This window comes from Schistocerca piceifrons, chromosome 5 (assembly GCF_021461385.2).
Source record: "Schistocerca piceifrons isolate TAMUIC-IGC-003096 chromosome 5, iqSchPice1.1, whole genome shotgun sequence".
Classification (NCBI taxonomy): domain Eukaryota; kingdom Metazoa; phylum Arthropoda; class Insecta; order Orthoptera; family Acrididae; genus Schistocerca; species Schistocerca piceifrons.
The window spans coordinates 186,991,768-187,017,234 of NC_060142.1; the positions used below are offsets into that span (position 1 = coordinate 186,991,768).

Below are 25,467 nucleotides of genomic sequence, written 5' to 3' on the forward strand. Positions count from 1 at the left end.
TACACTTCATGCCAGTTTGACGTTCCTTACATGCCGTGTACATTGTACCGCAATGTAATGGCATGCACAGTAGTTATGAAGCCACAGGATATTTTATGGTGCATAAATTAATTTCGTCTCACGTGGAGAGACAGTGCACAGAAAACATTTGAAAGCTGTTAGCAGGACAGAGGATAGCGGAACCATGAAATCTGCTGGAAGGAAACCTATGTAACAGACCGGGGGACCAGCACGGTAGTGTGTAAGTCTGAAGCACCTTTTGCGGAAAGCAACGGACTGGCATCATGAGAGGTAAGAGCAACTTGCCGTGATATTTGCATCTTTGTAACTTTTCATACATTTTCTATTTGGCTAGAAAATCTACATCGTACTTTTAAACTAAGTTGTTCGAACAGAGTTGTTGCTAAAATGTTCTCTTCTGTACTGTTTATTGAGGTTTCTCCAAGCTAAACATTCTCAGATATGTAACAAGTAAGGGAATTGATCACTATCTGGAAATACATCAAGTGCAATGCTAAAGCCTGTAAAACAACAGCTTAAAGCAGTTTGGAACAGAACCGACCGAGACAGGTTCTGGGAACTCTTAAGGATATACACAACTGTCCATTAAAATTGCTACACCACGTTTGGAACAGAACCGACCGAGACAGTTTCTGGGAACTCTTAAGGATATACACAACTACCCATTAAAATTGCTACACCACGAAGATGACGTGCTACAGACGCGAAATTTAATCGACAGGGAAAAAATGTTGCGATATGCAAATGATTAGCTTTTCAGAGCATTCACACAAGGTTGGCGCCGGTGGCGACACATACAACGTGCTGACATGAGGAAAGTTTCCTACCGACTTCTCATACACAAGCAGTAGTTGACCGGAGTTACCTGGTGAAACGTTGTTGGGATGCCTCGTGTAAGGAGGAGAAATGGGTACCATCACGTCTCCCACTCTGATAAAGGTCGGATTGTAGCCTACCGCGATTGCGGTTTATAGTAGCTCGACATTGCTGCTCGTGTTGGTCGAGATCCAATGACTGTTAGCAGACTATGGAACGGTGGGTTCAGTTGGGTAATACGGAACGCCGTGCTGGATCCCAACGGCCTGGTATCACTAGCAGTCGAGACGACAAGCATCTTATCCACATGGCTGTAACGGATCGTGCAGCCACGTCTCGATCCCTGAGTCAACAGATGGGGACGTTTGCAAGACAACAACCATCTGCACTAACAGTTCGACGACGTTTGTAGCAGCATGGACCATCAGCTCGGAGACCATGGCTGCGGTTACCCTTGACGCTGCTTCACAGACAGGAGCGCCTGCGATGGTGTACTCAACGACGAACCAGGGTCCACGAATGGCAAAACGTCATTTTTTCGGATGAATCCAGGTTCTGTTTACAGCATCATGATGGCCGCATCCGTGTTTGGCGACATTGCGGTGAACGCACATTGCAAGCGTCTATTCGTCATGGCCATACTGGCGTATCACCCGGCGTGATGGTATGGGGTGCCATTGGTTACACGTCCCGGTCACCTCTTGTTCGCATTGACGGCACTTTGAACAGTGTACGTTACATTCCAGATGTGTTACGACCCGTGGCTCTACCCTTCATTCGATCCCTACGAAACCCTACATGTCAACAGGGTAATGCACGACCGCATGTTGCAGGTCCTGTACGGGCCTTTCTGGATACAGAAAATGTTCGCTTTCTGCCCTGGCCAGCACATTCTCCAGATCTCTCACCAACTGAAAACGTCCTGTCAATGGTGGCCGAGCAACTGGCTCGTAACAATATTCCAGTCACTATTCTTGATGAACTGTGGTATCGTGTTGAAGCTGCATGGGCAGCTATAGCTGTTTGACTCAATGCCCAGGCGTATCAAGGCCGTTATTACGGCCAGAGGTGGTTGTATTGGGTCCTTATTTCTCAGGATCTATGAACCCAAATTGCGTGAAAATGTAAACACATGTCAGTTCTAGTATAGTATATTTGTCCGATGAATGCCCGTTAATCATCTGCATTTGTTCTTTGTCTATCAATTTTAATGGCCAGTAGTGTACGTATTAGGATCAGAAACGCCTTAATAGAAACGCAGTACATCTGAAATTAATGCATTCTGTTGCCTAAGCAGCAGGTGCTGAAGTTAACTTTAGAGATAAAGGCTTTACAGCGATTTTTTTTTCAATTGACAGAGACTACCAAAAGTTTGCTGATTATGATCTATAACAGTACTCGGCTGCCACCGCAATGAAGTTAGAAACAAAGCATTTGCGCAACTGTAGTTTCGTATTACATTTGTACCGCTGACACTGTTCATATCCAACTCTCCGTCAGCCTCAACTTCAGAGTTGTGGAGAGCTATGTAAATTTGATAAGAATAGAAAAGCGCTTCGGGTTTAGCGTTTAAGAAGTTAATCTCTTTCAAATAGTCCATTTTATGTAGAGATCAAGAGCAATATATATTATCCCACATAGAAGAATATGAGCTGAATAGTGAAGCTTCAAACAGTAATCGCTGTAATTCCTTAGCTTTACTGGAAATGAAAGCTTAGGGCAAACCGACCAGTAGACGCATTAAATTGCAGCTTCATTTTGGAAAAATCTTTTGTATCTTTGTGTTACCAATCTCCTCGTGTGAAAAGTTGTGTGTTGCACTGTGCGTTATCTTCCAGGATCGCCACTACTTGTGACTGTCGTACTGGCTGCCTTGGTTGGAAGCAGCAGCGCAGCTTCCATCCGAAAGGTGACTGTGGTAAGTGCATGACAACCACTTTGCAGAGTATGTGGCGCTTGCTGAGTCTAAAAACCAATAGCTCTATTAATGTTTTCAGTGCCTATTCTAGGTGGGTGTTCAACTTCATGATTTACAGTTTACTTACTTCAATACACCAGAGAGCCATTTATTAGTGTGATTATTCTGTTGAAATTCTTATCTCTTCAAGTAATACGTATGTAGGTGAACAGTGGCGAAGATGAAATAATCCTGCTTTGTATTTCATTACTCGAATCTTCTCAGTCGAAGTGTTCTACGAATATAGCTATTAACTACAAAAACAGTTCAAAATATTGAATTCTGTTTAAGGTTAAGTCTCATCTACTAACATATTTTACCTATGTAAGGTAAAACTTCTCTCAGCTATATTCAGTCGTTAATGCCTGTAGTATGTATATGACTGGTAACACTGTACGAAGCATAGAATTAATGCGACAGGATTATTCTATAAAGCAGAATAAAGGCTTTTGATGTCACAGGTGGCTTGTACGGCCTCTGTATGAAGAAAAATTCTCTCTGTCGTCTGTTTCTTGCTAAGCGCGGAAATAGAAAGGTCTAGGTCTTGTGATGTATGATTTACAGGAGGCTTCTGATGAAGTCATTTACACTCATTTAGTCCATTAGTGTGAAATAAGGTGTAAAACGTCTTCCATTTAGGCTGCAATTACTTTTAATCACCGATATAAGGAGACTGGCTCTTCGAAATTTTGAAGGTATCAGGATAAAATACAGGGAGCGACAGGCAGTTTACAACACGTACAGAAACCAAACGACAATTGTAAGAGTCAAGGAACATGAAAGGGAAGCAGTGATTGAGAAGGGACTGAGAGAGTTACGTAGGCTATCCCCGGTGCTATACAATCTGCACATTGAGCAAGGACAAAATTTAGAGTAACAATTAAAGTTCAGGAAGATGAAATCACAAGTTTGAGGTTTGTCGACAACTTAATTCTATCATAGACAGCAAATAATTTGGGAGAGCAGTTGAACGGGATGGAGAGCGTCTTGAAACGAAGAGAGTCGAATTAAATCAGGTGATAATGTGGAATTAAATTGCGAAAGGAGACGCTTGAAGTAGTATATGAGATGAGATCTACCATCAGGGCAGATAAATAACTCGTGATGGTCGAAGTAGATAATATAGGCGATGGCAAGAATAATGTTTCTGAAGAAGAGAAATTAGTTAACATCGAACATAGATTTGTGTGTAAAGAAGTATTTTCAGAAGTTACTTGCCTAGAGTGTAGCGATGTATGGAAGTGAAACGTGGAAGATAAACAGTTTATACAAGAAGAGAATATACGTTTTCAATCAGTATGGTGCTACAGAATAATGCTGAAGACTAGATGGGCATATCTTGTAAATAACGAAGAATTACTGAATAGAATTGTGGAATTCAAGTATCTGTGGCACAATGTGAGTAAAAGAAGAGACCAGCTGATAAGGCACATTATGAGTCATAAGGAGATCACTAATATAATATTCGAGGAAAGTGTGGGACGTAAAAATTGTAGAGGAGGAAGGCCAACAGACGAATATAGTAAGGCTAGATTGTAATAGCTACTCGCAGAGGCTAGCACAGGATACAGTAGCAAGGAGAGCTGCATCATATCTGTCTTCAGCCGGAAGATCAGAACAAATGACAGTAAAACCACCTCCAATTACAAGGGAAGAATCGTCTGACTTTTTAAAAAATGATCTGTCTTCGCTCAGACGCCAGCCATTATTTTGAGAAGGTCAAGTCCACAGGCTGTTTCTCAGACGTTCTCGTTGAAGCAAGTTAGGTCTACCACTGTTAAATACCAGCTAACGCTGCCCTAAAGTCAATACCAAGACAGTACCATGTAGTACAATGCATACATGGGGGCGGTGAGTAAAGTGCATATTACTATTGTCAATAGCTTATTAGCTGGGTGAATGGAACATGTTTGTTTCCATACAACACACACTACTTACTGTCGACAATTACTCTATGGTGCAGAAATTTTCAGTGCAGTAGACATACAAAGATAAAAGGAGTAAAAATTCAATTGAATTGCAATTACTCTGTAATGATCAACTAGACCGCCAAAAACTTTCCAAATAGCTCTTAACGTACCATATTCCTGAACAAGCTCCGAAATATTGTCGATGGGGTTCGGTTTAACCACGTGTTTTGTATATCACTGTAATCAGTGATAATGGAAGAATACTAACATGTAAGCAATTTTTTTCAGGTTAGTGCAACTTGCCAGGGAGCGTCCGGGCCATTTCCGAACCCGGACAGCTGCTCAAGCTTCCTTCAGTGCGAGCCGTCAGGTGTCGCAACGGTCATCCCGTGCCCAGCAAACCTCGAGTTCAATCCAAAGCTGAAGGTGTGCGACTACCCAGAGAGAGCTGGCTGCTCCTCATCCTCGCCTCCTCCTGCTGACGACGATAATGGTTCTGGTGGGGGATCAGATGACAATGGAGGCACTTCTCCAGCTCCACCTTCTGACGACGCCCCCACCTGTCCACCGTGGAATCCTGATGACGTCACCCAGCTCCCCAATCCGAATGACTGCAGCAGCTTCTACAAGTGTGACGAGAACGGCGTTGCCTGGGTCATTGAATGCCCAGCTGGTCTCGAATACAATGCAGAGCTAAGAGTGTGTGATTATCCAGAAAATGCTGGTTGCTCAAGCAACCCGTCGGAAGATCCACCCTCTGAGGGGGATGAAGATGACGAAAATTCTAGTGGAGGTATTGAGGTAAGCCCGAATCCACCAGCTGGAGATGCTCCTACATGCCCAGAGTGGAATCCAAACGACGTCACGCAGTTGCCCAATCCAAATGACTGCAGTAGCTTCTACAAATGCGACGAGAATGGTGTGGCTTGGCTCATACCGTGCCCGGATGGACTGGAGTACAACGCCGAGCTGAGAGTATGCGATTACCCAGAGAGAGCCGGGTGCTCTTCGTCAGCTACACCAAGTAACCCACCTGGCGACGATCCCTCTGACGACGATCAGGAGAATGGTAACGCCGACTCTGGTAACGGCGAAAGCACGCAGCAACCAGCTGAGGATGCTCCCACCTGTCCACCTTGGGATCCAGAAGACGTCACCCAGCTGCCTAACCCCAGTGACTGCAACAGCTTCTACAAGTGCGACGAGAACGGCGTGGCCTGGTTGATACCATGCCCGGAGGGCCTGCAGTACAACGCCGAGCTTAGGGTGTGCGACTACCCTGCAGATGCCGGATGTTCTGTCTAACGTGCGTACCACTATATTCAGAAACTACACGTCACGTAATCGGATGTGCAGTCATCAGATATTTGCTACAAGATGTGATCAAAAAGAGGTTATTTGTGTTACTTGTGTTGTCCTATTATAACTACTGTGGTGTATGGCGTGATTTGTTAATACTGCAATGCCTTACATCTGATTCTTGCATTAAATAAAATTACAGTTATGTAGACGTATTAATCTTTAATACCAATTACCTTGTCGCTTTGTGTGTTTAATCAAAATCTCCATGAAGAAAAGGAATTACGCGCGTGGAGCTACGCTTTTCTGGAACGACTTTCATTGAAGCATTGGTTCAAGATGTGCTGGGGCATATTGCTTCCACACGTTTGTCAACTACTAATGTTAACGTTGTGTTTGTTTGTACGGACGAAATGACTGGAGCAGTTAAAATTTGTTGTTACCATCAGTTATTCATTTTGTTCCCTTTTTAACATTTGGCTTAGTTCATTATACCAGTGCTTCATGTATGATAGAACCTACGCTAAAAACCCTTGGAGTCGCGAGCGAATTAAAGACTTTGAGAGAGAGGAAATCTGTAACATATTGTGCCTTCGTACGATATGGGAGTGGTTTGAGATGCAGTCGGATGTGGGCCAAAGAATGCAATAGTTGTTCTAGGCCGCTTTGAAAATTATCTAGCAACTATGTATGCAGCGTAGAGTAACGAGACTTCAGTTTTACCTTTCACGCTGAAAGTATTTTGTCACAAGTGTTGAATTTTAGAATCCTACAGCTACAAATTCGGGAAAATCAGGGAATTAGCTGCTCATTACATTTTGTTGTTTTACTGACTACTACACGACTGGCCATTACAATTGCTACACCAAGAAGAAATGCAGATGATAAACGGATATTCATTGGACAAATATATTATACTAGAACTGACATGTGATTACAATTTCACACAATTTGGGTGCATGGATCCTGAGAAATCAGTAATGACTGGCGTATTGTGACGAGCCAGTTGCTCGGCCACCATTTACCAGACGTTTTCAGTTGGTGAGAAATCTGGAGAATGTGCTGGCCAGGGCAGCAGTCGAACATTTTCTGTATCCAGAAAGGCCCGTGCAGGACCTGCAATATGCGGTCGTGCATTATCCTGCTGAAATGTAGGGTTTCGCAGGGATCGAATGAAGGGTAGAGCCACGGGTCGTAACACATCTGAAATGTAACGTCCACTGTTCAAAGTGCCGTCAGTGTGAACAAGAGGCGACCGAGACGTATAACCAATGGCACCCCATACGATCACGCCGGGTGGTACGCCAGTATGGCCATGACGAATACACGCTTGCAATGTGCGTTCACCGCGGTGTCGCCAAACACGGATGCGAACATAATGATGCTGTAAACAGAAACTGGATTCATCCGAAAAAATGACGTTTTGCCATTCCTGCACCCAGGTTCGTCGTTGAGTACACCATCGCAGGCGCTCCTGATGCAGCGTCAAGGGTAACCGCAGCCATGGTCTCCGAGCTGATAGTTCGTGCTGCTGCAAACGTCGTCGAACTGTTCGTGCAGATGGTTGTTGTCTTGCAAACGTCCCCATCTGTTGACTCTGGGATCGAAACGTGGCTGCACGATCCGTTACAGCCATGCGGATAAGATGCCTGTCATCTCGACTGCTAGTGATACGAGGCCGTATGGATCCAGCACGGCGTTCCAGCGTTCCATGTTATCCTCCTGAACCCACCGATTCCTTATTCTACTAACAGTCATTGGATCTCGACCAATGCGAGCAGCAACGTCGCGATACGATAAACCCCAATCGCGATAGGCTACAATCCGACCTTTATCAAAGTCGGAAACGTGATGGTACGCATTTCTCCTCCTTACACGAGGCATCAGAACAACGTTTCACCACGCAACGCCGGTCACCTGCTGTCTGTGTATGAGAAATCGGTTGGAAACTTCCCTCATGTCAGCACGTTGTATGTGTCGCTATCGGCGCCAACCTTGTGTGAATGCTCTGAAAAACTAATCATTTGCCTATCACAGCATCTTCTTCCTGTCGGTTAAATCTCGCGTCTGTAGCACGTTATCTGCGTGGTGTAGCAATTTTAATGGCCAGTAGCACAATATCACAATATCGTTATTTATGGAGAGTATGAAGGAATAGAATCTCTGTCCCGCCAATAAATTGAATGTAAATATTGATCAGTAACTGCAATTAATCAAAGAAATGGCGATACGCAACGTTACCGCGCCGAAATTGTTCTGATTCGGTTTGACGAACATTCTGGAGAAACAGAGTGAATGATTTTGCCACCCAGATCACCAGACAATCCCGTCGAACAAGTGTGGGACGTAATCAAGAGGTCAGTTTGTGCAAAAACTCCTGCAGACGCAATTTTTTCACAATTATGGACGGCTATACAGGCAGCGTGGCTCAACACTTCTGTAGGGGACTTGCAGTGGCTTGCTGAGTCTATGCCACGTCGAGCAGCTACGCTGCGCCAGACAAGCGGAGGTCCACCAAGATATTAGGAGATACCCCACAACTTTCATCACCTCAGTGTATTATACTATATTTACAAATTAACTCTGTTTGCAATAATATACAAAAACACAAACACAGTTTACATTCGCACATGATAATGAAAATAGTAATTTCAATTTAAGGTAAGGTAGGTTTTAGGTATTAGCTCTAGCTGCAACCTGCACGAGAGAAAAAACTGGACGTGGGAGGGAGATGGGAACGAAACATCACATAGCAAATGAATGTAAGGCGACAGAACGTACCATGCCTTGAGGAAAGGAAAAAGACTTGAAACTGGGAGAAGTCAGGGGCATGGAAAGTTATGTCATGAGCGTTACTTTTGACATTTCGTTATGAGGGTGACAGAAATAGGAGCTTTCACTTCTTAGAAGCTACAAGGCATTCAGTCGTGTGCGGAGTGGACAGTATCTTGTTCTAGAGGCGGACAGCGATATCAGCAAAGGAGTTAGCGAATATCTTAGTTTTATAGGGGTGCAGCTAGACTACTAAATGAGTTGGAACTCCTGCTTCTGTTGTGATAGGATGACTGGTATATAATCGCTGATGTGAGGTATTGGGGCGCTTGCGCCCTGATGAACTGATAAAGTAGATATAGTGTATGTTGTTTATGTTACTATAGCCGCAACCAGCAACAGATGCATGAGGCACTGACATGGTCATATAGATGAATATCGCAGATATCATGCACACAAGGATTCGTGTTAATTCTACTCGTCCAGTCTTCTCACTACTGGATCCCGACAGATTGTGTTACATAGAGCGAGTGACTGTAAAAGTTTACGTTTCGCATCCTGCACATATACATTCTGGAATCTTTTGACGTCAAAGAGGCAAGCGGTAGTCTTCCGACACATGGCAACAAAATTTTCTGCCCAGTTAAGATGTTCACCCTAAGTCTTCAGTATTTTCTTTAGTGATATATGATCACCGAACAGACGAGCATAATAGGAGGCCATTGTTCTGGTAATTCTGAACTTACTATTTTTTCATGGGCTACTAAAATTACTTGTGACTTTTCTGCATTTACTTTGTGTCCTAGATTACTGATATCTTGCAAGCAAAATTGAAAGAATGTGACTTTGTTAGCCCTGACTTAAGAAATTGTGTTCGACGCTGTTTTACTATCAAAAGTGACTGAAACTGAGAGGGAGGCGTGCCTATCATTCAAAGAGGTCGTAATATCCAAAGAGACCGAAATTACAATTATTTTGTACTCAGCATGTTGGAAAACAGGACCTCGTTCGTAGCTAGACTGCTTAATGAGCCTTAAAATTCAGATGCTGATATCAGCGTTGAGCTAGGTGAGCGCTTTAACCGAGACGTCAGAGTTGTGAAGACACGGTATCGTGACTGTTAGATGACAATACGGTAAGACCCTACAACTGGGATAACCAGCTCATCCTAAAACAGCTATACGAGTATTGAATGTTACTACGAGAAGACAGGAAGCAAATAAAAGTGGCTGTACACTATATAATAATTACAAAGTTGTATCACGTTCATACTGTACAAATTTTTTTTGTTCATGTAGAAAAATTAAACTACATTTAATTCCGATTACTTGTTGCTTCGAAAAACTTCTAATTTATATCGACGTCACGTTGTGACAAGACTTTACGTGAAAGAAAAAGACACTGGGGTCACATGTATGTTCAGTAACCAACAACCATGTGACTTAGATATCAGTTAAAAAAGATTTTCTGTTGGCCTATGAACTGGTATATGTAAGTGATTCTTATCACCGCCACTTTTCAAAGAACTACACAAAAGACGTAATCAGACACTACTCAGCATGTTGGAAAACATGACCTCGTTCGTAGCTAGACTGCTTAATGAGCCTTAAAATTCAGATGCTGATATCAGCGTTGAGCTAGGTGAGCGCTTTAACCGAGACGTCAGAGTTGTGAAGACACGGTATCGTGACTGTTAGATGACAATACGGTAAGACCCTACAACTGGGATAACCAGCTCATCCTAAAACAGCTATACGAGTATTGAATGTTACTACGAGAAGACAGGAAGCAAATAAAAGTGGCTGTACACTATATAATAATTACAAAGTTGTATCACGTTCATACTGTACAAATTTTTTTTGTTCATGTAGAAAAATTAAACTACATTTAATTCCGATTACTTGTTGCTTCGAAAAACTTCTAATTTATATCGACGTCACGTTGTGACAAGACTTTACGTGAAAGAAAAAGACACTGGGGTCACATGTATGTTCAGTAACCAACAACCATGTGACTTAGATATCAGTTAAAAAAGATTTTCTGTTGGCCTATGAACTGGTATATGTAAGTGATTCTTATCACCGCCACTTTTCAAAGAACTACACAAAAGACGTAATCAGACACTACTCAGCATGTTGGAAAACAGGACCTCGTTCGTAGCTAGACTGCTTAATGAGCCTTAAAATTCAGATGCTGATATCAGCGTTGAGCTAGGTGAGCGCTTTAACCGAGACGTCAGAGTTGTGAAGACACGGTATCGTGACTGTTAGATGACAATACGGTAAGACCCTACAACTGGGATAACCAGCTCATCCTAAAACAGCTATACGAGTATTGAATGTTACTACGAGAAGACAGGAAGCAAATAAAAGTGGCTGTACACTATATAATAATTACAAAGTTGTATCACGTTCATACTGTACAAATTTTTTTTGTTCATGTAGAAAAATTAAACTACATTTAATTCCGATTACTTGTTGCTTCGAAAAACTTCTAATTTATATCGACGTCACGTTCTGACAAGACTTTACGTGAAAGAAAAAGACACTGGGGTCACATGTATGTTCAGTAACCAACAACCATGTGACTTAGATATCAGTTAAAAAAGATTTTCTGTTGGCCTATGAACTGGTATATGTAAGTGATTCTTATCACCGCCACTTTTCAAAGAACTACACAAAAGACGTAATCAGACACTACTTCACGAGTAGAAACTATTAAACCGTATTCTTGTTGAAACGAAGATTCGAAAAAGTGCGTCTTACAAATTCTCTCAGTGAAATAAACATTATTGTGCTCAGTAATCAGTAAAATGACAACAATCAATAGCACCACCTCTCTGTCAGGGACACCACTATGAGAATACAGAGATGCTTACCATGCATTTAAAGCAATAAGAGGAAGTCTATATCTTCTGGAATTCATTTTAGCCAGAATATCTTTGAGATTATCTGGCTGTCTCAGCTTCTCGGCCTTACATATATGCCTCGAAGTGACTGTGCTTTGTCACCACTCAGAAAACACGAGACACATAAGAAATGCCATAAACAAAGAAAAGTCGTGGTCCCACTAAGAGAAAGTGACGGCTTATGTAGTAATATTGTTAACAAGTATTGTAATACGATTTTAAGTGTGAATTAGGACTGTACTTTGCTATAAAATGATCAGGAGGGGCAATGAATAGAATACAGGTAAACAGGTGAAAGGTACCTCTTATTAATGACATTCTAAGAAAATAATCTGAAAGGTAAAGGAGGAAAATGAAGAAGAATAGACGTGAGAGGCGTACTGAGAATTTGCACCGATTTGTGTGCTGTGTAGTTGGAAACTGAGTTTCATCTGCTTCTTAAGTACGATATGAAGCTGGAAGTTATGTAAGCAGAACCAGATAGTTCGATCGAGAGGTAGATGCATTTTTTAGTGGTAAGCTATTGATCTTTCTAATATGGCGTGGCTTATGTGCCTCAACAATACAGAGAGCCATATCATACATGCAACGACAGTTGAGGGGTATTTATGAACATGCCAGATGAACGTGTGGTTCCTGAAGAGGAGTAGCAACCATTTCAGCAGCTGCAGTGGCAACTGTCTACACGATTAACTGAGCTGGTTTTATAAGATCAGCCAACATGGTCCTGCGTGCTGGTACTGCGAATGGCTTTTCCCAATGGCATGATACTCTCCTGTATGGTTAAATGGTGATCAATCCTGTAGTGTGCGTACTGTAAGACCTTCCGTACACACACCATGAGATTATTTGACTTGTTGGTCTAATGAAGTAGGTGAGTGTCAGCAAAATGTCTCGTGGTCTTATTGTGGCTTGTTTATCTTCTGCCGTTAGGTCAGACGATAGAAACACCACTTGCACGCTTAGAGTAGCAGATTGACGGTGACCAACTTTAAACAGAGCTTGATTAATATTCACACACATTTATTAAAATAATAACAAGCATAAAATTACTTAACCTGATTCTGGATGCTTTTTACAATTGACAATCTGAAGTTCCTTTGGTCTTGATACGTTAATCTTATTCTCACATATCTCTGATACTTGACAGAGTGTCTATACATTTATCTTCATGGCTATGTACAGGAATATGATAATCTTCTCAGGTGCAGACTGAAACTTGACTATAGACTGGTACAGACTAATGCAGACTGGTACAGACTGGTGCAGACAAATGCAGACTGACTAATCGGAGGTCTGTACACTCGTTATAATACCTTGCGCATTCGGGTAACACTGCGCGAGAGTGATCCGCGAGGAGAAAAGTTTCTACGTTAGCAGCAATCTCATTGGTTGCGTTACATATTAATAAGCGGATCGGCAGAAGCAGAATTTGGTCCGTCTCTAAGGCAGCGCCATCCCGTAGTGCGGAGACGGACGAGCGCTGCACCTGCGCTGTTGTGCTTAGCGGGGCGCGCTCTAGTGGGAAAGTTGTGTGTGTGCTGACTACGTGGAACTATGTACACAACAAATCCTCTTAACTAAAACCGATGGTAATACAGTCCTTCATCTGCATCTCCAGACGGAGGCTACTAAGGAAGGGCATCATCAGGAAATAAAAAAGTGGTGTTCCATGGGGCAGAGAGTGGAATGTTAGATGACTTAATGGTTTAGGTAGGAGAATAAATAATTTCAAGGTAGTTATTGTGCAAATCAGTGAAGTATGGTGGTTGGAAGGACACGACTTCTGGTCAGGTGAGTAGAATATTACAAATACAAAATCACATAGGGGTAATGCCACAGTTACTGCAATAATAAGAAAATAGGGATGTCGTTAAACTAATGTGAACAGCATAGTGAATACAGTATCGTAGCCAAGATAGATATGAAGCCAGCATCCACTACAGTATTTCGAAATTTATGCATCAACAGAATTACTTGGCATCAGCTGTGTTACGTAAAGATACACTACCCATTGGTGACACATCGAAAATTGTGCCGGACCGGGACATAAGCAAGGATTTCCGACTTCCTGCAGATGGTCGCCTTAACAACTTCCGTTGTACCTGCATGCCCCCTGTACTGAACCAAACTTCCGTATGTTACACTGTTTACATCCTGATGCCAAGGAATTAAAATCTTACATAATTGGTTGACCAATTCATACAGTATAATAAGTGTTTACATACAGTTGTTAAAACTATAAAAATATAAAACTGAATAAAAGCCCAGTAGTCCGCTGTAGCTGTAGCCGCTTACAAAACTTGTGAGTTTTCAACAGCTTACCAGTCCCAGCTGCAGTCAGTGGAAGGACCATGACACGTCAGCAGCAGCAGAGATCGCCCAGCGCCTCCCAGCAGAGCAATACAACCGGGTACTGCAGTGGTGGTGACCTACATCTTATGGAGATCTGCAGCAGCACAACAGCCCAGCTTCCCAGTGGCTGTAACAGTGGCAGCGACCTCCGGCACATGGGATCTTTATCGGCAGTATGTTGGAGCAGGACAACAAGCTGCTATTGCCTGTGCTGCTCACAAATTTGTGGATGAAGCGAACCAACAGCAGACCACGGATGTATCTGTCTACGAGTCGCAAAAGTGCACTAGAGGCTTTCAATTTCCGCAACCACAGCCTGCTGAACAACATCAGCATTGCACGGGGAGTCTCAAACAGCATGGTGCGGGTCTATTCCGGACTCCAAGATAGACACGATCCATTGAACTGCGGGACATTCCAGATATAAAGGCTGACATTTTGTACCCGCTAAGGTGGCTTTCAGGTCATTTTTGTACAGGCCCAATAGTGACCGGTTATCAAAGAAAACTTCTGTTAGAGAGTTTCCAATCATACACTACATATCCTACAAAAATGCCCATGATAATGAGTTCGTCACTGATATTAATGGGGCATCCTCAGAAAGAGAAGAAGAAAAGCCAACTCAACCGATTGCATCTTAATCGATGCCGGTAGTCGGAAGGCCGCAGATATCACGTATCATAAAATCCCGTCTTTATTCTTATTTCCGAAAATATCGTCAGACGTTGAGGACCAGAAATATTGAACCAGCTTTCTTCATTCCCAGTAACGTTGGCACAAATAATATGCACAGTGAACGTGCCCCTTGTTCCAAATATAAGGCAACCAGGGTGTATTGCATCAGCTGCAATGATTGCGGCATGCGATGCATCGGACGAACAGGCAGGAACTTTAGCACCAGATTTAAAGACTATCTTAGGGTTTCTAGCTGAAAATTTGCCTTCAATACTCACTTCCTTGAATAGAGGCATTACGTCACCGATCTCACGACTAACTTAAGAATTTTACATCGAGAAACCAAGGACCACACTTTAAGTAACCTGGAGGAGCTGGATATTATAAGATTCATTAGTCGTTTTCTACACCAAACTTAGAATGGACAAACGAAGTTGAGACACCTTAAGATTCTGGCAAACCTCGACCGCTTAAATTAGTTGACATAATACTTTATTTACCTACACCCCCTTAGTTCCTCCTGTACCTTTCCATTTTCCTAACCACCCCTTCCAACCTCACCACCTCACTTTCCCACTTCCTGCGCATCCTCCTCATTATCTTAGATTTTCCACGTCTTCCTTTCAAGTAAGTTTTAAAATATTTAGAAATTTTGTTCAGTTTTATATACTCTTAATAAGTATCAAAATTCACTACAGTTTTGTATCTTTTTAATTGTCAAAGTGAGGAATTTTTTAAAATATTTTTATGATAGAATAATTTCTAAAATTTTAATGATCTTAATGTTTTTGAAGTTTTAAGGTTTATTCAGTCGACTCTGCCACCATATCCGTTTTCTTGCCATAATATATGCAAATGATGTTCCTCATTTATCCCCTAGCTTTAGCATAACTTGTGGGCGTAATTATGTCTTCTGTCACTATCATATTCTTATTCTACAGATTGTTTTTCAAAAAGTATCTGTACTTTAGATTCCAATATTTTTTGTTATCATTGACCACTGACCCGAAAGACCATCAATTATCCGGTCGAGGTCGCACGTTATCAGCGTATCTGCAAGCTGTCAACACGCAAGCTGCCGGCCGTTGTGGCCGAGCGGTTCTAGGCGCTTCAGTCTGGAACCGCGCGACCGCTACGGTCGCAGGTTCGAATCCTGCCTCGGGCATGGATATGTGTGATATCCTTAGATTAGTTGGTTTAAGTAGTACTAAGTTCTAGGGGACTAATGGCCTCAGATGTTAAGTCCCATAGTGCTCAGAGCCATTTGAACCATTTGAACAGGCAAGCTGTTTACTTTCCTGTCGTTACTTTCACAGAGCATGCGGCCGCGTCCCCTGTTCTCGTTTCCGTATAGATCTGAGAAGCGATAAGTGCGGTTTTTAGGTTCTGCTTTTCCGTCAATAACTATTAACTTGACGATTTTGTCCATGTAAGACATCCCTCCATTTTGTGGCATCCACTTCTTGGTTTTTCATTCTGGCCCAAAAATAGATCTTAATAGTTATCATTCATTTTCTCCTTACCAATGATCACTATGGTATGATTTGTTTAGGACTCATCGACTACAATGGAAACCGGCTGTTTTATCCTGTGAGAACAGCCTTTTAGCGATGTTTTGTTTCCGACAGACAACGAATGTTAGGAAAATAGTTTCCGAACTTTCCTGCTGTAATGTTTTAGTCATGTGAATACTAACATTTTAATATTCTATGTAAAAGCTTTTAATATTTAAAAAAATTAAGATCTTAAAAATAATTTACCATACCAGTGCATATCTCAGGGTTGCCTTTCCTTCTGGTTTTATTGCTATGCAGATGTTCACCAAAGATTTGGCTTTTAGTGTCACGAAACCGTAGGTGATCCAATAATAAAAGGAATAAATACAACTGAATCGGTTTATTAATAGCCAAGATTACTACTTACAGGTGTGGTTGCTGTACCTACAATGTGTCTGCAAAATATCAGCTACCTGCTGGAACACTGCCAATCGCCTCTTGCTCACTGGAAGAGGCAGATGGACTAACTGTTTCAAACAAGGTCGCCAGTTAGAGTATCACCAACAGTCTGCGTCAATTACGAAATGCATCTTCAAGCCATCCCACAGCGTCAACAGTATTTACTGAAAAGAATTATTTTTACACTCTTCCTTTGTCATTTTTTCCCAGTCCTTATGTAGGAAGCTAAGCACACAATTCTTAGTCACAAACTTACAGGTAATACAGTCATTAAAGCAGTATTGAAGTCCTCTCTGTTCAACACTAACATTTCTTGAGTTGAACATATCGTAACCACACACACACACACACACGCACACACACACACACACACACACACACACACACACTGCTGCCTCCACATCTACAACTCAGCACCGTCTGAGTTTTTCCCACAAGTTTCCAGGTGGTGGAGGAGAGAGCAGGGACGATGGATGGGGTGGGGATGGGAGAGGGCTTGGGTGTTGTAGTGGGAATTTTCCCAGTCTGGAAGTCAGAGAAAATACGGGGGGAACCAACAGGAATGCTTCTACAGGACGATATTGTGAGGGAAACCAAGGTCTGTGGGGTCATACATGTATGAGGTGGGATGGTCTCCAGACAGGTGCTTCGCTGTTGCTTTACAACGGAAGAGTGTCGTTCGGCCCTTCCAGTCGTTCTGGGAAGTACACATAAGGATAGAGGGTATTTATAAATGGTGGAAAAATCTATTTTTTATGACTTTCTTAAATTCTACAACCTTCCTTGATTACATTGATATATACATCATAGTGCTTCAAATGAAAAATGCCCTATACATACCAAAATGTTAAAGTTACGGTCATGTGTGCCGTAACGCCCCCTTCAATTCTGTTACAGAAACCAGTATTATTCCGAAAAGAACTGTGAACTTTCTGTTTCCAGCGATTACGCGTATGATACATTGTATATGTTGGTAACAGTGCAGGTTTATAGCGTTTGTAAGTGACTATATTTGCTAGTGTTTACTTTTGTTTCGCTGAAGCAGATTGTTCACGTGTTACTGAATGTTTGTTGCCCAAGTGCTACATGTATTTAGGGAGGTAGATATCCTTTAGTGTGCAGTAAATACGAACTATGCCACGCATAAAGAAATTCAATAAAGGGAAATTCCAAGGTAACCGGCTCACGAACAAAGCAAGCTACACTGTTGAAAGTAACCTATGTATCAGTTCTTCAGGGAAGAAACGCCAACATGCCATGCCAAGTGGTGATTCCAATTTTTGTGTTAACAAAGACGCGGTTTCTAGTGGCTTTGTTGTTGTTGATATGGGCATCTTATCTTCTTTGATAAAGGAAGTGGCGAAATGTAAACAATGCGATGGTGTAGGCTGTCTGGAAATAACTGAACAACAAAGTAGTAGAAAGGGTTTAGCCTCAAAACTAGTTGTTCTGTGTAGATCCTGCAATAAATCTACCTCTAAAATGACTTCGAACGTTGTGCATAATTTATATGTTGTGAATTTGAAGTTAGTTTATCCAATGTGTGCAATAGGAAAAGGAAAAAAGGCTACTTAAATGTTTTATGTTTTGATGGACCTTCCTCCTCCACCCAGTAGGTTCAGTAAGTACATAAAAATACTTTTAGCTGCCTTGACGGTTTTGTCTAAAGCTTCTATGAAACGTGCAGTAGAATAAATTGTGAATATTAATGGAACTAGTGACACTGCTTTTGCACTTGATGGGACATGGCTACGTCGAAGACATCATTCTTTGAATTTTGTTGTAAGTTCTACTTCTCTGGTGAATGGAAAACTTATTGATGTTCAGTGCTTATCTAAGTACTGCCACACATGCCATGGTAACGCTTGAGGACATATTGAACTTCAGTTTTTTAAGAATTATGATGGTTACAGTGGAGGTATGGAGTGTTATGGAGCTCTACAAATATTTCAGAGGTCGGTGCCCGTTTATAACGTTACATATACGAAGTACCTAGACGATGGGGGCTCTAAAGCTTTCAATAAAATTAATGAAGTCAATGTTAATGGTGATACCTTGGTAACAAAACTGGAGTGTTTTGGACATGGGCAAAAGAGGATGGGTGCTAGATTGAAAAACAATAAAAATGAAATGAAAGTTGCTATCTGATGGAAAATCTCTGTCTGGCCGAGGAAGAAAGACAGAAACTGAAAAAGACCTTCTTCATAGTTATTATGGACTGGCCATTAGACGACCTGCACCTTTGAATGATGTTACAGCAATGAGAGAAGCTGTATGGGCCACCTACATTTTTTATAAGTTGTCCAAAGATGACCACCCTCTTAAAGGACATTGCCCTAAAGGAGCACGTTTTTGAGTGGTTACCAATAAGCAAAAGAAAGTGGTCAAATATACCATCATAAGCGTCTGAGCCTGTTATGAATGAACTAAAACCAATATTTAGAGACTTGAGTGACCCTATTCTTCTTAGCAAATTTCTTCATGGTGGCACTCAGATTACAAATGAAAGTTTGAACCATTGCATATGGAAATAATTACCCAGGAGTGTTTTTGTAGGTCTAAATACATTAAAAGTTGGTGTAATAAATGCAGTGATATGTTTCAATGATGAAGTGATAGGAAGGTAGGAAGTCCTGGGTCCGCAGCTCGTGGTCGGGCTGTAGCGTACTCGCTTCCCGCGCCCGGGTTCCCGGGTTCGATTCCCGGCGGGGTCAGGGATTTTCTGCCTCGTGACGGCTGGGTGCTGTGTGATGTCCTTAGGTTAGTTAGGTTTAAGTAGTTCTAACTTCTAGGGGACTGATAACCATAGATGTTAAGTCCCACAGTGCTCAGAGCCATTTGAACCATTTATTTTGAAGTCCTGAGAAATTTAAGCAAGAAATGTGGCTCAAATATGGAAGATTAATTGCTTGCGTGTGAGAGATGACTGGTACACGAAGCTGAATGATTCGCTCTTCAAGTTACCAGAGAAGCAAGAAGTGCTAAAGGGAATGTCAAAAGGTAGCTTGAAGATGAAGAAACGCAGGTTGAAGACTATGCTTCAGGAATGTTCTGAGGCACAGTTTAATTGGACTCATATCTTCATTCGCAATTTCCCGCAAGTTGTATTTTTCAGAATTCAGGTATAAATATTTCCTGAAGCTTATAAAGGATTGCTCAGATTTTTTTCTGTAACTTGTAATACTCCACAATTATGCAATAGAACTAAGCTTTATTGCAGAATCAATTAAATTATAGACAAAATAACATTTTGATGGGAAACAAATCGAAGAAATTAAAGTGGTAGATGTGAAATTTTTTATCCTTAAATAGGTCTAGTACCTCAACCATCATGTCGCGCATATCTGATAAATATGTGGTCTCCCTCAAATTTATAACATTGGATTAAATGGTATCTTAATTTGAGGAAGCATTTTGAAAAAAAATTGCAATAATTCTCTTTCTAATTTTTTTAATAACCTTAAGCAGATTGCAAAATATTCAAAATATTTCTAACTTGTTTAGAAAATGTGCCGCATAACCTGATATAAAAAAAAAAAAAATCCGTAAAATATTTACATTGTAAACAGTGCCTGAAAGAAACAGGTGTTGATTTTTACATAATATTGAGACGGAAAAGTGCCCTGTATCCTTAACAGTGTGCAGATGGGAGTGCAGGAATGAATTGTTCAACGTCCTGGTATTTCTCCAGTAACATCTAAGTGTCCAGGTTTTCCGAGAAGAATGAGATGCTGGACCAGCTGATGGATGTCTTTGTACCACCAATACTCCACAGGGGGTTATTCTGAGGGAAAGACAGGTCTATAGGCTCATACTCAACTGGAATGGATTGATCAACAATCCCTTTTCTCTTTGTCGGTGTCTTTCGAATGCGCAGGTATCCCTCTTTGTCGGAGTTTCAAGAGGCATGTAAAAGAGCACTATGAGCAGCGAGTCCTCAAAGCCTTGTGAAACCGTAGATCCACAGGCTTGGGCATGTTTAGGATGGGGTGGCCTCCAGAAAAGTATTTTACTATTGTTCACAGGGTTGGTCTCTCTGGCATAACTGGAAAATATGTCTCAGAACATTTCAGTTTGTAGGTGGGAAGCAGAAACCATATTGTTTAACGTCCTCGTATTTCTAGTGACATTAAGCACCCAGTCCGTCCAAGAAGGGTAAGAGTGCTTTGGAGAAGTTGAGGAATGTCTTTGAACCACTCGGTAATGGTTTCTATACGTCAATTGCCGCCTGTTTAGTTCTGGGAAGTACGCTTGCTGACCTTCTTTTTCCATGTTTAAATCGGTTGGTGGCGCTTAAGTTTGCATATGTCCTGGAGCTGCCAGACAACAACAAAGCAAGTTAGCGCTAACGTAGGTCCCCTGAGCATTACGAGCTGCTGCAGACAGTCAGCAAGGCCCGTGGGATAATACACCACTATAGGCCATGTGACCAAAGTGGTTGGCCGTCATCGAGTGCCTGACTGTGCTAGACCTTAATAGTTAATATGGAGACCACTGAGTGGCGTACGCATGCAGTTCGAGTATCAGCTAACATGGAAGTTCCAACAGACACCACATGGAATCGCTTGTGGTGCCTGCATGGTCAAATGCATAGCTTGCAGTCAGCCACATGCTGTCACATGCTGGTGACATAGAGTGCTGTGTGCTCACAGCAGTCAGAGAGCGTTCAACACTCATGGATGGCGCACATATAGTGTGCGATCCCTGCTGTTGTAACTAAGGAATCAATGAGAGCGTGCCAGACACTCATAATATGACGGGACATTGCAGTCTATCTTCAAAAGATGTTGCTTACGGAACACATTTGTGTCCCTTGCGGTCGAAGTACGTAGGACCCAAATCAGGTGGAACTAACTCACAATGTAGCTGCCTTCTATCAGCAGCAGAACAGTTTGTTAGTGGTTATTAACGGTTTCTAAGTGGTATCCCTAAACAGTTTTAATAAAGTCAGTTTGTCTTTAAAATAACTTCAGAAACGTTTTAACATCCCAAAACACCATTGTTAGCTTTTAATGAAATACGTATTAAAATAATCTAATGTCGTTCACCAGAACGTTCAACAATATTACTTATGTGAAGAATTTCTTCTCACTGGAGGGTCCCCAGGCATATTAAATGCGCTGCTGAAAAGACAGTTCACGAAAAAGTAAAATCTCATTGACATAAGCAATTTTGTCAACGTATTGTACAATCAATTTTTGAAATGTAAGTTTAGAAAATGATCCTCGATGGAAAACCTATTGAATTTGGAAATTGGCTGTCTGTTATTGGCCTATGAAGACTTGATGATTTTATTTTTAAAAATCACTAACTTGGAAATATCTAAATTTGGAAAAGTTTGTGGATTAGCTAAGGGGGATATCAGCAGTTTTATTTTATTTTCATGATGAAAATCAATATATTAATTCTTGACTATCATACAGGGTGAGTCACCAAACGTTACCGCTGGATATATTTCGTAAACCAGATCAAATACTGACGAATCGATTCCACAAACCGAACGTGAGGAGAGGGGCTAGTGTAATTGGTTAATACAAACCATAAAAAAAATGCACGGAAGTATGTTTTTTAACACAAACCTACGTTTTTTTAAATGGAACTCCGTCGGTTTTGTTAGCACATCTGAACATATAAACAAATACGTAATCAGTGCCGTTTGTTGCATTGTAAAATGTTAATTACATCCAGAGATATTGTAACCTAAAGTTGACGCTTGAGTACCACTCCTCCGCTGTTCGATCGTGTGTATCGGAGAACACCGAATTACGTAAGGATCCAAAGGGAACGGTGATGGACCTTAGGTACAGAAGAGACTGGAACAGCACATTACGTCCACATGCTAACACCTTTTTATTGGTCTTTTTCACTAACGCACATGTACATTACCATGAGGGGTGAGGCACACGTACACACGTGGTTTCCGTTTTCAATTACGGAGTGGAATAGAGTGTGTCCCGACATGTCAGGGCAATAGATGTTCAATGTGGTGGCCATCATTTGCTGCACACAATTGCAGTCTCTGGCGTAATGAATGTCGTACACGCCGCAGTACATCTGGTGTAATGTCGCCGCAGGCTGCCACAATACGTTGTTTCATATCCTTTGGGGTTGTAGGCACATCACGGTACACATTCTCCTTTAACGTACCCCACAGAAAGAAGTCCAGAGGTGTAAGATCAGGAGAACGGGCTGACCAGTTTATGCGTCCTCCACGTCCCATGAAACGCCCGTCGAACGTGTGCCTCACCCCTATTTTAGAGCGAGTAAATAAACTGAAATATCTTGGAGAAACTATACAACAGAATGGACTAGAAAAATCTGCAATAGATGTAAGAATTAACAAAATGGAAAGAGCATATGGTTTGACCAAAATTATTTACAACAAGAAATGTATATCTTGAAAAACAAAACTAAAACACTGCACCACAGTGGTACGACTAGAATGTTTATTTGGATCTGAATGCCTAACGATGAACTATAAGATGGACAAACTAGAGGTACTGGAAAGAAGGATTATTAGAAAAATAATGGGTGCAATGAAAACTGCAGATGGTTGGAAAATAAGACGTAATGAAGAAATCTACAAAAATATAGAGAAAATATCTTAAGTAATGGCCAAACGAAGATTAACCTTTTTTGGACATCTCTATCGAATGGATGGAAATAGACTAACAAAACAAATACTCCTATATTTCTGGAAGAAGAAATCGACAATAGCATGGATTACAGAAGTAAGAAAAGTTATAGAAAGAAACAACATCAAAGAATCAGAAATAGCGGAAAGAAACCGTTTTAAAAACAAAATACTAAATTTGGAAGGCATTCAAAGCAGAAGAAATAAAAAATCGGAAACAACATGGACAGAAGAAAGGAAGAGACTGCATGAGGAGAAAATGATGGAATACTGGAAAAATAGAAAACAACAACAAAGGAAGAAGAGGAGCTAAAGTTGTTAACGTGATCCTAGTTGGTCAATACGATTGTAAAAAAAAAAAAAAAAAAAAAAAAAAAAAAAAAAAAAAAAAAAAGAAACATTTAAAGTAACCTCGTGTTTCTACGTAATCTCCCTCGACAGGTATGCACTTTGCCAACCACTTCATAAGCTTCCTTATTTCTTCCTGAAATAAATATTTTGACACTGGGTGAATACACTTTTACACTATCTACACAAACTACCTTAAAAAATAGAAAAAAATGGATTCACCAAGGGAGTCCTCCAGCGGGCTAAAACAGAGAAAACCACTTGGAACAGGCTCCAGTAGTTCGAAAACAAGATTTTCAGTGCACAACATTGTTTTTCCAACTGTACGAGGGCAAGCATCACTCTGATTCTAAATCACATATTTTGAGAGCTTCACATTCCTTTTCATTTTAATTTTGGATTTGAGATGTCGCAGTAGACACAGAAGTAATGAGTATCCACTGTTCTGTGTTGTAATCAATCAGCAGCGTAGTTTTCGTATCTCAAGACACAGCCTCGGTTACTTTCCTGCAGAAGCTTTTCTTTCAAAAAAACTTTTCGTTTGTAGCTGAAGATAGCCTGATAGAGATATTTTTCTCCACTGTAAATTAATACAGCATCTATGCATGGAGAAGATAACAGCCACTTATTTTCAAAAAATTGGTTCAAATGGCTCTGAGCACTATGGGACTTAACATTTAAGGTCATCAGTCCCCTAGAACTTAGAACTACTTAAACCTAACCTAAGGACATCAGACACATCCATGCCCGAGGCAGGATTCGAACCTGCGACCGTAGCGGTCACGCGGTTTCAGACTGAAGCGCCTAGAACCGCACAGCCACACGAGCCGGCAACTTATTTTCACTGAGGGAAGAGGAGAGACCGCGTACTGCAGCAGGGGAGTGCGCTATGTAAATACAGGTGATTAATGAGTGATCCACTGTGCTGTAGAAACAAACTAGGAGCGGTGAACTGAAGTAGAAGTTAATTATTGTGAAGGCAAAGCTCTGACTTTGTTTGGAAGTGAAAATTTGAATAAACTGACATCGCTCTACATAAATAAATTACTAAGAGGACGTCGATCACAGTGATTATTAAACTTATTCATTTTTATTCGTTAATTATTCCAGTGGATCACATTTAAATGTTCCGTACCGAGCACTTGAAGGAGTTTTGATAGCAGGACTCTGTGACGGACCTTCAGTTTTCAGACATAAAACTTTCAGATAATGTGTTCAATCACTAAATTGCTCATCGCAATGTTGTTAGCTCTCTGTGGACCAGAAAAGCATAATCAGCAACACAATTACGTCTCAGGTGAGTGAGAAAACTTCATATCTCTTAAGAAGCCATTTTCATAATGAAAAAAAGGTGAGCATGAAAATGTAAACTTAATGACACACCACTAAGAGTATTTCAGTACAGGGTGAACATTAATGAAACCGACAAACTGCACGGATGGATTTCTGACTGGAAATGGAGAACAAAAGGACCTATGAACACGTGTCCGGAAATGATTGGTGCGCAGGTAACCACAAGAAATCGTTCTGGAACTTAGTACAGAGCTGCATCGCACCCACGTCACAACAGACGTTCAAAGTGGCCTCGGTGGGATGCGATGCACGCATTTCCACGGAGCGACATGGATTGCCGCATTCTTTCCCACGTTCCAGCCTGTCTCCGAATAGATTCACGGGTGTTGTGAACTCGCTGTTGAAAGGTATGCACATCATGAACTCATTCAGCATACACAACGCTCTTCAGATGCCTCCAGAGTTGAAATGAAGGGGATTTAAGTCCGGGGATCTAGGATACCATGCTACAGGGTCTCCGCATC

General features: G+C 41.4%; 1 protein-coding gene across 1 annotated transcript; it reads left to right on the forward strand.

Moving 5' to 3' along the window:
• Positions 1-284: 284 nt before the first annotated feature.
• Positions 285-6,009, forward strand: LOC124798874 (chondroitin proteoglycan-2-like). The gene is made up of 3 exons (XM_047262407.1): positions 285-291; positions 2,676-2,755; positions 4,993-6,009. The coding sequence occupies exons 1-3, from the start codon at positions 285-287 to the stop codon at positions 6,007-6,009; spliced, it is 1,104 nt and encodes a 367-aa protein (XP_047118363.1).
• The last annotated feature ends 19,458 nt before the right edge of the window (positions 6,010-25,467 follow it).

Excerpts from the sequence above, each read along its gene's own strand:
- LOC124798874 (XM_047262407.1), top strand. Across the intron at positions 2,756-4,992 it reads CCATCCGAAAGGTGACTGTG|GTTAGTGCAACTTGCCAGGG; the intron begins GTAAGTGCATGA and ends AATTTTTTTCAG.